The sequence below is a fragment of the Salvelinus alpinus genome, chromosome 6, assembly GCF_045679555.1.
Source record: "Salvelinus alpinus chromosome 6, SLU_Salpinus.1, whole genome shotgun sequence".
Classification (NCBI taxonomy): Eukaryota; Metazoa; Chordata; class Actinopteri; order Salmoniformes; family Salmonidae; genus Salvelinus; species Salvelinus alpinus.
The window spans coordinates 6,099,878-6,113,077 of NC_092091.1; the positions used below are offsets into that span (position 1 = coordinate 6,099,878).

Consider the following 13,200-nt stretch of genomic DNA (forward strand, 5'->3'; position numbering starts at 1 on the left):
TCCTCAGTCCTTATCCATGGTGCTGTATATTAACCATATACCACACCTCCTCAGGCCTTATTGATTAATTACAACACATAGGTGTATTATAAGGCATTATAAAGGTAATTAACATAATGATACATACATACTTCATAGAAACTGTTACCGTTCAGATATTCTAACAACTCACAATTTAAGATTCATTATGTCATTTGTTCCATGTTAAGAGCTCTAACCTTGGAACAAAACTATTTTTTCTCCCTCTTGCTGTTGCATGCAGTTGCTCTCTCTCTTCCTCCATTCCTCTAACCCCTCCCTCCTTCTAACTCCACCCCTCTGGCAGAACCAGGAAGTCCCTCCCCTTCCACAAACTCTCTTCTGAGGAAACGAAACTGATCTGATTCTCTCTGTCGTCTGTCTGTGTGAGAGTGAACAACCGTCCAAATGGCTCAACAGGGAGTTCTGCTGGACCAGGACCAGTTCTGTTGTTCTGTCTGTCTGGATCTACTGAAGGAGCCGGTGGCTATTCCCTGTGGACACAGTTACTGTAGGAGCTGTATTGAGGGCTGCTGGGATCAGGATGTTCTGAAAGGGGTCTATAGCTGTCCTCAGTGCAGAGAGACCTTCACTCCAAGGCCTAATCTGAGGAAAAATAACATGTTGGCTGAGCTGGTGGAGAAACTGAGGAAGACAGGACTCCAGGCTGCTCCCCCTCCTGCTCTGTGCTATGCTGGACCTGGAGATGTGGCGTGTGATGTCTGCACTGGGACCAGAAAGCAGAAAGCCCTCATGTCCTGTCTGGTGTGTCTGGCCTCTTACTGTGAGACTCACCTCCAATCTCACTATGAATCTCCTGCTTTGAAGAAGCACAAGCTGGTCAAAGCCACCGCACAACTACAGGAGAAGATCTGCTCTCATCATGACAAACTGCTGGAGGTTTACTGTCGTACCGATCAGCAGTGTATCTGTATGCTGTGTACAATGGATGAACATAAAGGCCATGATACAGTGTCAGCTGCAGCAGAGAGGACTGAGAAACAGGTAAGACCAGAACAACTTGTTGGTGACTGTCTGATAAACTAAGAATTAAAGATACAGTAGGAACTAAATCTGTTTGAATATGAGAGAATTCAAATGAATTCGATCCACAAATATGAACACAAACCTTGAGTATATAGATATGTTAACCCAGATTCTCCAAATGTATCACCATTTTCTAAAGTCAAACACTATTATCATTCTGAATGGCCTTTTATGAGTCCAAAGTTCAGTCTCAACCCCTTGATACATGTAGGCCCACCATAAAAACTATAATCATTCACATAGCAACATAATATCATATTGTAAAGGGACTTCCTCAGGATTGTAGACCTTCCTCTCTACGGGTCCTATGTCACATTGCTATACTATTGATCTCCTGGACTAATAAAGCTTGATAGCTCATTGAAGAGTGATTCTCCACAGAGGCAGCTGGGGATGAGTCAGCAGAAGGTCCAGCAGAGATTCCAGGAGAGAGAGAAGGAGCTGAAGGAGCTCCAACAGGCTGTGGAGTCTTTCAAGGTGAGTATTGTTGACCAGAGGAGACACACCATTTCACTTCTCTCCTCCAATCAGAGAGAGAGAGAGGGGCCCCTATCCAATCCCACTGACCCCACTGTTGGGAACAGGCTGTCTGGACCCCTTTCAGAGAATAGACTGGTTCATGTAACTGACTGGGCTACCTCAAGTTAGTTGGCATGGTGCAGGAGCAGATAGGGTCAAAGTAGTGGAATGGGGTAGTGGGTTTTTAATGAGTGTAGGGTTAGTTGGCATGGTGCAGGAGCAGATAGGGTCAAAGTAGTGGAATGGGGTAGTGGGTTTTTAATGAGTGTAGGGTTAGTTGGAAGGGTGTTACTTAGTATTATCATAATTTCCCCTTTTCCCATTTTGTATCACAAAGTAAAATAGATTTATATTATAGTCCAGTTGGGGGTGGTAATGCAACATATTGGATGCCAACCACCGTTAAACTCCAAAGAAGAAGAAACGTTATATTATGTCTATGTACAGTGTTGTAACGATGTCTCTCTCTCTCTCTCTCTCATTCCATCACTTTCGTGGTAGTTGGTTGTGTGGGTCTCTGGTTATGAATGGGGTGCTGACAGACAATCGTTGATGGATATTTATAGAGCTCTGATCAGGACGACAATTGATTACAGGTGTATAGTTTATGGAACAGCAGCAAAGACTTGTCTTCAGAAGCTGGACAGAATCCAGTATATAGCTTTAAGGATATGTATTGGTGCATTTAAATCAACATCTGTATGTGTCTTACTAGTGGAGGCAGGTGAGATGCCTTTGGATATACGGCGTAATAAATTGTCATTAGCTTATTGGGTTGAAAGGCTGTGAGGTTGAGCATCCCACTGCTACTGTTCTAGATGACTGTTGGGAATATACTAGTAGACAAGGCAGTGGTTTTGGATGGACAGTTGTAGGTATTAATGTTATTATGGAGAATTGAGAGGATAGGTGTAGTAGTGAGATTCTGCTGGATCCCAGCACATTCAGGTGTGGAAGGAAATTAAATTGTAGACCAGTTAGCTGAAAGAACTTTGAAACAAGATATAATTGATATTAATGTTCCACTGGGTAGAGGTGAGGCCACATGTAAGATCAGAGACATTTTGATAGATGTGTGGCAGAAGAGATGGGACACTGAGCACAAGGGACGGCATTTATATGTCCTCTAAAGGTCGGTGGACCAAGATTCAAAGGTCAGATTAGGAAGGAAGAGGTGGTGTTTACTCGATTGTGTTTAGGACATTGTACATTGAACTGGTCCTTACATCTGGTTGGCAGCATGTGAATGGTTTGTGTCTGGAGGGTATGGTCAATGAAACGGTGGAGCATGTGTTGTTATATTGTTGTAAGGATGTTGAAGAGAGGGAAAGATTGAAGTGTAGGGTCATTGAGGTTGGACAGGGTTGGGGGGGTTTGGAAGGGATTTGGGGGATGGGGAGGGTCTATTAGAAGTTAGTAGGACTCTTTTTTTTTGCACCTTTATCGTTGGTTTGTGGACCGCCATTATATCATAGAAGAAGAAGTTGGTCTGTGAGGGTTTTGTGGTTCCTGAGGAGGGCTACTATTCTTTTTTCTTTTGGTTTTCAAGTATTTTCAGAATTTATTAAAGCCAAAGCTAAAGCTACCCTAAACAATTCAATATATCAGTCAATATATTTTCTCTGTGATTTGTTGTTTTCCCGTCAACCGTTCCATCGCATCTTAACCGTGTTACCGGGCGGGCACTAGGACCCGGGGGAGGCTGCTGCTGCAGAGGCTGCTGCACCGCTAGTGACGTCAGTCCTACTTGTAGCTCATTGTGGTCAACGTCAGCTGTGGCTCGAGACTGCTAGCTAACGGTTAACGGAGAGGAAAAGACTCTGACAGGACACATTCATGTAGATAGGCTATGATGGCAATTTGTGGTAAGTTACAATAGAGAGAGAGACTTTTCACTACTATAGACTTTGGTCATAATCAAAGCTTTGTTAACCAATACGTTTTTATGTGAGGCTGCCGGTAAGTTACAGTGTAACAGACGTTGTGAGCTAGCTAACGGTAACGTTAACGGTGTCTTTTAAATTCCACATAAGTTATGTGGTGATGATATCTAGATAACGTTGTATTTAATGTAGTTTTACTCTCTGTGCCAGGCTATAAATGACACAAATGATATCTAGATAACATTGTATTTAATGTAGTTTTACTATCTGTACCAGGCTATAAATGACACAGATGATATCTAGTTAACGTTGTATTTAATGTAGTTTTACTATCTGTACCAGGCTATAAATGACACAAATGATATCTAGTTAACGTTGTATTTAATGTATTTTTACTATCTGTCAGGCTATAAATGACACAAATTATATCTAGTTATCTTTTGTATTTAAGTTTCCATGTGAGTCATTTAGCAGACACTCTTATCCAGAGCCACTAGGGTTAAGTGCCTAAATCTGCCTAAAAAAGGCGATTTACAGATTTTTCACCTCGTCTGCTACTTAACACCAAGCGGTCCAGGAGGGGAGACAAGTTGTTATTTTCCAGTTCCGTCCTAAGAACAGGTTTTAGTGGTCAAATAAAAAGGGAGACATTTTTTGGTGCCATTTAGGGGAAATGTAATTCTAAGGATCATTCCAGTCAGAAGAGGCTCTGTGGAGGTTAGTTTCAATTCATTTGCTATGGCCTCGCTAGTGTTCCAGCTCAGACAACGTTCTTTGGCTGTTTGGACTCGTTCTATTGTCCAGCCTACTAGGACTCAGGGGGCAGAGGCTGGGTCTAGCTCTGCTACGGGGCAGGCTACTGGAGGGGGTACCAGGAGGGAGGAGAGTAGAGCAGGACCAAGAGGTGTTCTGTACCTGTCTGTCCAGGAGGGAGGAGAGTAGAGCAGGACCAAGAGGTGATCTGTACCTGCCTGTCCAGGAGGGAGGAGAGTAGAGCAGGACCAAGAGGTGTTCTGTACCTGTCTGTCCAGGAGGGAGGAGAGTAGAGCAGGACCAAGAGGTGTTCTGTACCTGTCTGTCCAGGAGGGAGGAGAGTAGAGCAGGACCAAGAGGTGTTCTGTACCTGCCTGTCCAGGAGGGAGGAGAGTAGAGCAGGACCAAGAGGTGTTCTGTACCTGTCTGTCCAGGAGGGAGGAGAGTAGAGCAGGACCAAGAGGTGTTCTGTACCTGTCTGTCCAGGAGGGAGGAGAGTAGAGCAGGACCAAGAGGTGTTCTGTACCTGTCTGTCCAGGAGGGAGGAGAGTAGAGCAGGACCAAGAGGTGTTCTGTACCTGTCTGTCCAGGAGGGAGGAGAGTAGAGCAGGACCAAGAGGTGTTCTGTACCTGTCTGTCCAGGAGGGAGGAGAGTAGAGCAGGACCAAGAGGTGTTCTGTACCTGCCGGTCCAGGAGGGAGGAGAGTAGAGCAGGACCAAGAGGTGTTCTGTACCTGTCTGTCCAGGAGGGAAGATAGTAGAGCAGGACCAAGAGGTGTTCTGTACCTGTCTGTCCAGGAGGGAGGAGAGTAGAGCAGGACCAAGAGGTGTTCTGTACCTGTCTGTCCAGGAGGGAGGAGAGTAGAGCAGGACCAACAGGTGTTCTGTACCTGTCTGTCCAGGAGGGAGGAGAGTAGAGCAGGACCAACAGGTGTTCTGTACCTGTCTGTCCAGGAGGGAGGAGAGTAGAGCAGGACCAAGAGGTGTTCTGTACCTGTCTGTCCAGGAGGGAGGAGAGTAGAGCAGGACCAACAGGTGTTCTGTACCTGTCTGTCCAGGAGGGAGGAGAGTAGAGCAGGACCAAGAGGTGTTCTGTACCTGTCTGTCCAGGAGGGAGGACAAGGCCTGGTGGACCTGGAGAGCAGGGTGGCAGCGTTCTGACTCAATGAGGTGCAGAGAGGCTACTGTACCTACTGTCTCTCTCTCTGTCTCTCTCTGTCTCTCTGTCTCTCTGTCTCTCTGTCTCTCTCTCTCTCTCTCTCGCTCTCTCGCTCTCTCGCTCTCTGTCTCTCTGTCTCTCTCTCTGTCTCTCTCTCTGTCTCTGTCTCTCTGTCTCTCTCTCTGTCTCTGTCTCTGTCTCTGTCTCTCTCTCTCTCTCTATCCAGCGCTCTGCACAGGCAGCAGTGGAGGACAGTGATCAGATCTTTACTGAGCTGATCCGCTCCATTGAGAGAAGGAGCTCTGAGGTGAAGGAGCTGATCAGAGCCCAAGAGAAGGCTCAAGTGAGTCAAGCTGAAGGACTCCTGGAGCAACTGAAGCAGGAGATCGATGAGCTGAGGAAGAGAAGCACTGAGCTGGAGCAGCTCTCACACACAGAGGATCACATCCATTTCCTCCAGGTAACTAAACAGTCTTGTTACATGTGATATGAAATGAACTTCATGTGAAACTATTCATCTACATCATTATGTTGTCCTGTCTGTCTCTCTGTCCCTGTCTCTCTCTCTGTCCGTCCCCCTCTCTCTGTCCGTCCCTCTCTCTCTCTGTCTCTCTCTCTCTGTCAATTCAATTCAATTTCAATTCAATGGGCTTTATTGGCATGGGAAACATGTGTTAACATTGCCAAAGCAAGTGAGGTAGATATTATACAAAAGTGAAATAAACAATACAAATTAACAGTAAACATTACACATACAGAAGTTTCAAAACAATAAAGACATTACAAATGTTATATTATATATAAACAGTGTTGTAACAATGTACAAATGGTTAAAGCACACAAGTTAAAATAAATAAGCATAAATATGGGTTGTATTTACAATGGTGTTTGTTCTTCACTGGTTGCCCTTTTCTTGTGGCAATCTCTGTCCGTTCTTCTCTCTCTCTGTCCGTTCTTCTCTCTCTCTGTCCGTTCTTCTCTCTCTCTGTCCGTTCTTCTCTCTCTCTGTCCGTTCTTCTCTCTCTCTTTCCGTTCTTCTCTCTCTCTGTCCGTTCTTCTCTCTCTCTGTCCGTTCTTCTCTCTCTCTGTCCGTTCTTCTCTCCCTCTGTCCGTTCTTCTCTCTCTCTGTCCGTTCTTCTCTCCCTCTGTCCGTTCTTCTCTCTCTCTGTCCGTTCTTCTCTCTCTCTGTCCATCTCTCTCTCTCTGTCCGTCTCTCTCTCTCTGTCCGTCTCTCTCTCTCTGTCCGTCTCTCTCTCTCTGTCCGTCTCTCTCTCTCTGTCCGTCTCTCTCTCTCTGTCCGTCTCTCTCTCTCTCTGTCCGTTCTTCTCTCTCTCTGTCCGTTCTTCTCTCTCTCTGTTCGTCTCTCTCTCTCTGTCCGTCTCTCTCTCTCTGTCCGTCTCTCTCTCTCTGTCCGTCTCTCTCTCTCTGTCTGTCCCTCTCTCTTTGTCTGTCCCTCTCTCTCTGTCTGTCCCTCTCTCTCTGTCTGTCCCTCTCTCTCTGTCTGTCCCTCTCTCTCTCTCTGTCCGTCCCTCTATCTCTCTCTGTTCGTCCCTCTCTCTCTCTCTCTGTCTCTCTGTCTCTGTCTGTCCCTCTCTCTCTCTCTGTCTCTCTGTCTCTCTCTGTCCCTCTCTCTCTGTCTGTCCCTCTCTCTCTCTCTGTCTGTCCCTCTCTCTCTGTCTGTCCCTCTCTCTCCCTCTGTTGTCTCTCTCTCTCCCTCTGTCGGTCTCTCTCTCTCCCTCTGTCGGTCCCTCTCTCTCCCTCTGTCGGTCCCTCTCTCTCCCTCTGTCGGTCCCTCTCTCTCCCTCTGTCGGTCCCTCTCTCTCCCTCTGTCGGTCCCTCTCTCTCCCTCTGTCGGTCCCTCTCTCTCTCTCTGTCCGTCCCTCTCTCTCTCCCTCTGTTGTCTCTCTCTCTCTCTCTCTCCCTCTGTTGTCTCTCTCTCTCTTTCTCTCTCTCTCTCTCTCTCTCTCTCTCTCTCTCTCTCTCTCTCTCTCTCTCTCTCTCTCTCTCTCTCTCTCTCTCCAGAGTTATCAGTCTCTCTCCAGTATCAGTGTATCTTCAGACTTACCCAGCATCGTTGTCCGTCCTCTTCAGTACTTTGGAGATGTGAGTAAGACTGTGTCTGAACTGAGAGAGAAACTAGAAGACTTCCTTAAAGGAGAATGGACCAAGATCTCCACTACAGGTGTGTTGAAAACAATAAGAACATCAACTTTAGACCATTGAAAGTTCCCTACTAGTCATATACATGTGGAATATGGTCTGATGATAACATTCCCTCTCTCTGTCAATGTGTTTGTGTGTCTGTAGTGAATATAGTGGATGTTGTACTGCCTCCAGAGCCCAAGACCAGAGAACAGTTGTTACAATGTGAGTCTCTTTATTGTGAAGTAACTAACAGTCTCTTTTTACTGACACTCCTAACAATCCCTCTAGAAATATATAGCAATAGTAGATCTAATCAAAGACTGGGTATCTATCTGACTCCTCATATTTCTCTGATTTGATCTCTGCTGTGCTCTAATCAAAGACAGGGTAGATACAGTATCTGACTTAACTTATTGTTCTGACTCCCCTCATTGGTCTCTGCTCATCTCCCAGATTCCTGTCAGCTCACACTGGACCCAAACACAGCAAACACACTCCTCTCTCTGTCTGAAGGGAACAGAAAGGTGACCTGTACAGGCCAAGTCCAACCATATCCTGACCATCCAGACAGATTCACCAACCAGTGTCAGGTTCTGTGTAGAGAGGGTCTGTCTGGACGCTGTTACTGGGAGGTGGAGTGGACTGGTCATGTTGTTACAGCAGTCTCATATAAAGACATCAGCAGAACAGAGAGAGGTAATTGTGGTGGATTTGGAAACAATAACAAGTCCTGGAGTTTAGAGTGCTATAGAGGTGATTATTGGTTCAGACACAATAATGTTGAGACTAAAGTATCAAGCCCTCAGTCCTCCAGAGTAGGAGTGTACCTGGATCACAAGGCAGGTACTCTGTCCTTCTACAGTGTCTCTGACACAATGACCCTCCTCCACAGAGTCCAGACCACATTCACTCAGCCCCTCTATCCTGGGTTTCATCTCTCTGGTACTGCTGAGCTGGTTAAACTGTAGTAGGGTCCACATAGATACTAGTCATGCTGGTGTAGTCTATAGCTGAGCTGGTTAAACTGTAGTAGGGTCCACATAGATACTAGTCATGCTGGTGTAGTCTATAGCTGAGCTGGTTAAACTGTAGTAGAGTCCACATAGATACTAGTCATGCTGGTGTAGTCTATAGCTGAGCTGGTTAAACTGTAGTAGGGTCCACATAGATACTAGTCATGCTGGTGTAGTCTATAGCTGAGCTGGTTAAACTGTAGTAGGGTCCACATAGATACTAGTCATGCTGGTGTAGTCTATAGCTGAGCTGGTTAAACTGTAGTAGGGTCCACATAGATACTAGTCATGCTGGTGTAGTCTATAGCTGAGCTGGTTAAACTGTAGTAGGGTCCACATAGATACTAGTCATGCTGGTGTAGTCTATAGCTGAGCTGGTTAAACTGTAGTAGGGTCCACATAGAGACTAGTCATGCTGGTGTAGTCTATAGCTGAGCTGGTTAAACTGTAGTAGGGTCCACATAGATACTAGTCATGCTGGTGTAGTCTATAGATGAGCTGGTTAAACTGTAGTAGGGTCCACATAGATACTAGTCATGCTGGTGTAGTCTATAGCTGAGCTGGTTAAACTGTAGTAGGGTCCACATAGATACTAGTCATGCTGGTGTAGTCTATAGCTGAGCTGGTTAAACTGTAGTAGGGTCCACATAGATACTAGTCATGCTGGTGTAGTCTATAGCTGAGCAGGTTAAACTGTAGTAGGGTCCACATAGATACTAGTCATGCTGGTGTAGTCTATAGCTGAGCTGGTTAAACTGTAGTAGGGTCCACATAGATACTAGTCATGCTGGTGTAGTCTATAGCTGAGCTGGTTAAACTGTAGTAGGGTCCACATAGATACTAGTCATGCTGGTGTAGTCTATAGCTGAGCTGGTTAAACTGTAGTAGGGTCCACATAGATACTAGTCATGCTGGTGTAGTCTATAGCTGAGCTGGTTAAACTGTATTAGGGTCCACATAGATACTAGTCATGCTGGTGTAGTCTATAGCTGAGCTGGTTAAACTGTAGTAGGGTCCACATAGATACTAGTCATGCTGGTGTAGTCTATAGCTGAGCTGGTTAAACTGTAGTAGGGTCCACATAGATACTAGTCATGCTGGTGTAGTCTATAGCTGAGCTGGTTAAACTGTAGTAGGGTCCACATAGAGACTAGTCATGCTGGTGTAGTCTATAGCTGAGCTGGTTAAACTGTAGTAGGGTCCACATAGATACTAGTCATGCTGGTGTAGTCTATAGCTGAGCTGGTTAAACTGTAGTAGGGTCCACATAGATACTAGTCATGCTGGTGTAGTCTATAGCTGAGCTGGTTAAACTGTAGTAGTGTCCACATAGATACTAGTCATGCTGGTGTAGTCTATAGCTGAGCTGGTTAAACTGTAGTAGGGTCCACATAGATACTAGTCATGCTGGTGTAGTCTATAGCTGAGCTGGTTAAACTGTAGTAGGGTCCACATAGATACTAGTCATGCTGGTGTAGTCTATAGCTGAGCTGGTTAAACTGTAGTAGGGTCCACATAGATACTAGTCATGCTGGTGTAGTCTATAGCTGAGCTGGTTAAACTGTAGTAGGGTCCACATAGATACTAGTCATGCTGGTGTAGTCTATAGCTGAGCTGGTTAAACTGTAGTAGGGTCCACATAGATACTAGTCATGCTGGTGTAGTCTATAGCTGAGCTGGTTAAACTGTAGTAGGGTCCACATAGATACTAGTCATGCTGGTGTAGTCTATAGCTGAGCTGGTTAAACTGTAGTAGGGTCCACATAGATACTAGTCATGCTGGTGTAGTCTATAGCTGAGCTGGTTAAACTGTAGTAGGGTCCACATAGATACTAGTCATGCTGGTGTAGTCTATAGCTGAGCTGGTTAAACTGTAGTAGGGTCCACATAGATACTAGTCATGCTGGTGTAGTATATAGCTGAGCTGGTTAAACTGTAGTAGTGTCCACATAGATACTAGTCATGCTGGTGGTGATGGTCCCCAGATGTGATGATTCATTCTGCTCTGTTTTATCTACAATGATTTAACTGATTTGATCTTCAGAAGATGTTATGAATTACAATTCAATGATTTCATATTTTTGTAATTGCAATGTTTTAATCTTGTACATTTCCATGAATCATGATGTCTGGTGTTGATGTATATTGGTTGTCATTCAGAACCATTGATATGTTTTCTCAGTTGGTTCTCTGTCTCTATGTAATTCTCCTCAGTATCATTGATCAGCTTGTTGGTCCTAATTGATGTGTTCTCTGTCACCTGGAGCTGCATGGAAAATGGTCCAGGAACTAAAGGACAATTCAGGACTAGTCAGCCCACTACAAGCTGGTATCACTTACTTTCTACTAAACTATATGGACTGGTTTCCCAGACACAGATTAATCCTAGTCCTGGACTAAAAAGTATGTTCAATGTAGATGTCCAGGAAACCGTCCCTAAATGTGTCATCTTTCATCCTCCCATACTGCTCAGTCCAGCAACATTAAACCTGTCCAGCAGGTGGTGCTATTGACCAAACAATAAAACCAGCAGATATCTTGACTTGCCACTCAGTATATCAGTAATGTTCAGAATAGTACTTTAATATCATTGGAGATTGATGGTCTTTTTAATCCACTATCCAGAGTCAGGAACAGATGAAGTTAGGTCTGCTACTGTTCAGTGATTAAATATGATTTATGGTGATGGGAAATAATAAAAAACACTAAACTTCATCTAGTAATAGTTTTCCTTTGTTATTTATTCCAAGGTGTGTCTTTAACTTGTAAATGTATTGTGTGGAGGTGAGCTAGTGGTGTGGCTGATAGAATAGAATGAAAAGGGAGGAGGGGAGGAAGAGGGGAGGAGTGAAGGGCTGTTCAAGAAACCAGATGAGGAAGAGGAAGATGTTCAGGGGAATTACTGTCTCTGTTCCAAATGGTTCCCTATTCCCTACGTAGTGCACTACGGTGCTTCTGACCAGGTCTAAAGTAGTGTTCTACGTAGGGAATAGGGTGTAGATTTATTACAATATCATGGTTTAGTGTTTGGAAAAAAATATATTAGATCTCCACCCCCCACTTCCTGTCTGTCATCCCCCAGTTCTGTTAAGACTTCCTCTCATTGAACTGGGCCTCATTTCTAAATGGTCACTTTGTATTGATAGTCCATACTGGTCTTTACTATGGTTCTACATACAGTACCTGTATTGATAGTCCATACTGGTCTTTACTATGGTTCTACATACAGTATCTGTATTGATAGTCCATACTGGGCTTTACTATGGTTCTACATACAGTATCTGTATTGATAGTCCATACTGGGCTTTACTATGGTTCTACATACAGTACCTGTATTGATAGTCCATACTGGTCTTTACTGTGGTTCTACATACTGTACCTGTATTGATAGTCCATACTGGGCTTTACTATGGTTCTACATACAGTACCTGTATTGATTTTTTATTATAGTTTTTAATTTACCTTTATTTAACACAACATTAAACAACACTATAAACACACATACAGTACAACAATTACATATTACATTAAAACACAAACATCTTGACTAAAAACAGCTGGCCTAAAAACAATTACAATCTTCTATGATATATATACATCGATCAAGTGTTTAAACTCCAACGAAACTAGATCATCACATTTTAAAATGTTCAGGAGAGAATTCCAGGACCAGTAACTAAAACTATTTCTACCATGACCTGTTATAATGTTGGTTCTGTTAGAAGCAAATCAGAATGGGACTGTAATTGATATTTATTTACTGACCTGACTAAAAAAAGAACCGAGATAAAATGTAATTGTACCCAACATGGCCTTATAAATCAGTGTATACCAGTGTTTAAGACTACTCAAGGTCAATGACGACCAGCCAACAGCGCTGTAGAGATCACAATGATGTGTTAGACGTTTCTGATTGGTAATGAACCTGAGGGCTGCATGATACACTGAATCAAGTGCTCTCAGGGTAGTGGCTGAGGGATGCATGATACACTGAATCAAGTGCTCTCAGGGTAGTGGTTGAGGGCTGCATGATACACTGAATCAAGTGCTCTCAGGGTAGTGGCTGAGGGCTGCATGATACACTGAATCAAGTGCTCTCAGGGTAGTGGCTGAGGGCTGCATGATACACTGAATCAAGTGCTCTCAGGGTAGTGGTTGAGGGCTGCATGATACACTGAATCAAGTGCTCTCAGGGTAGTGGTTGAAGCCTGGATATATATAACATCACTAAAATCTAAAACCGCCAGTAATGTACATCGTACCAGCTCCTTCCTGGCCTCCAGAGAAAAACAAGCCTGATGCCGGTAATAAAAATCTATTTTCAGCTTGAGCTTCCTTATCAAGTTCTCTACATGAACAGTGAAGCTCAGGTTGTCATCAACCCACACACCCAAATATAGGTACACTTTGACCTGCTCTATAGTATGTCCAGACAATGTAGCAATGACATGATTAGTAACATGCCTGGCATTTGAAATTCAGAACCAGCTTCAAATCATACAGATTCTGTTGTATGATGTTAAATGCTCTTTGGGCATTTTCAAAAGCTAAAGATAAACTACTACACTTGAATAAAGAACAGTATCATCTACATTAAAATGAACATCCTCTGTTTCATTAAGATCCCCAATGTTGTTGATATACAAAATGAACCTCCGCTGTT

The 13,200-nt window shown here is 44.1% G+C and overlaps 1 protein-coding gene across 2 annotated transcripts; it reads left to right on the forward strand.

Annotated features, from left to right (window-relative positions):
- The first annotated feature begins 345 nt into the window (after positions 1-345).
- LOC139577483 (tripartite motif-containing protein 16-like) lies at positions 346-10,002 on the forward strand. 2 transcript variants are annotated; one of them, XM_071404504.1, is made up of 6 exons: positions 346-1,023; positions 1,447-1,542; positions 5,606-5,839; positions 7,402-7,561; positions 7,687-7,746; positions 7,978-10,002. In XM_071404504.1, exons 1-6 carry the CDS (start codon positions 427-429, stop codon positions 8,490-8,492), a joined length of 1,662 nt encoding a protein of 553 aa, XP_071260605.1. In that variant the 5' UTR covers positions 346-426; the 3' UTR covers positions 8,493-10,002. The 2 variants fall into 2 exon arrangements, 1 of the variants encoding a protein (XP_071260605.1); XR_011675308.1 differs by lacking the exons at positions 346-1,023; positions 1,447-1,542; positions 7,402-7,561; positions 7,687-7,746; positions 7,978-10,002 and adding an exon at positions 2,980-3,449 and having other exon boundaries at positions 5,606-5,705.
- Positions 10,003-13,200: the final 3,198 nt, after the last annotated feature.

Coding starts and splice junctions, on each gene's coding strand:
- LOC139577483 (XM_071404504.1), top strand. CDS start 427: ATGGCTCAACAGGGAGTTCTGCTGGACCAGGACCAGTTCTGTTGTTCT. Junction 1,024..1,446: donor CAGAGAGGACTGAGAAACAG/GTAAGACCAGAA, acceptor GATTCTCCACAG/AGGCAGCTGGGGATGAGTCA. Junction 5,840..7,401: donor ATCACATCCATTTCCTCCAG/GTAACTAAACAG, acceptor CTCTCTCTCCAG/AGTTATCAGTCTCTCTCCAG.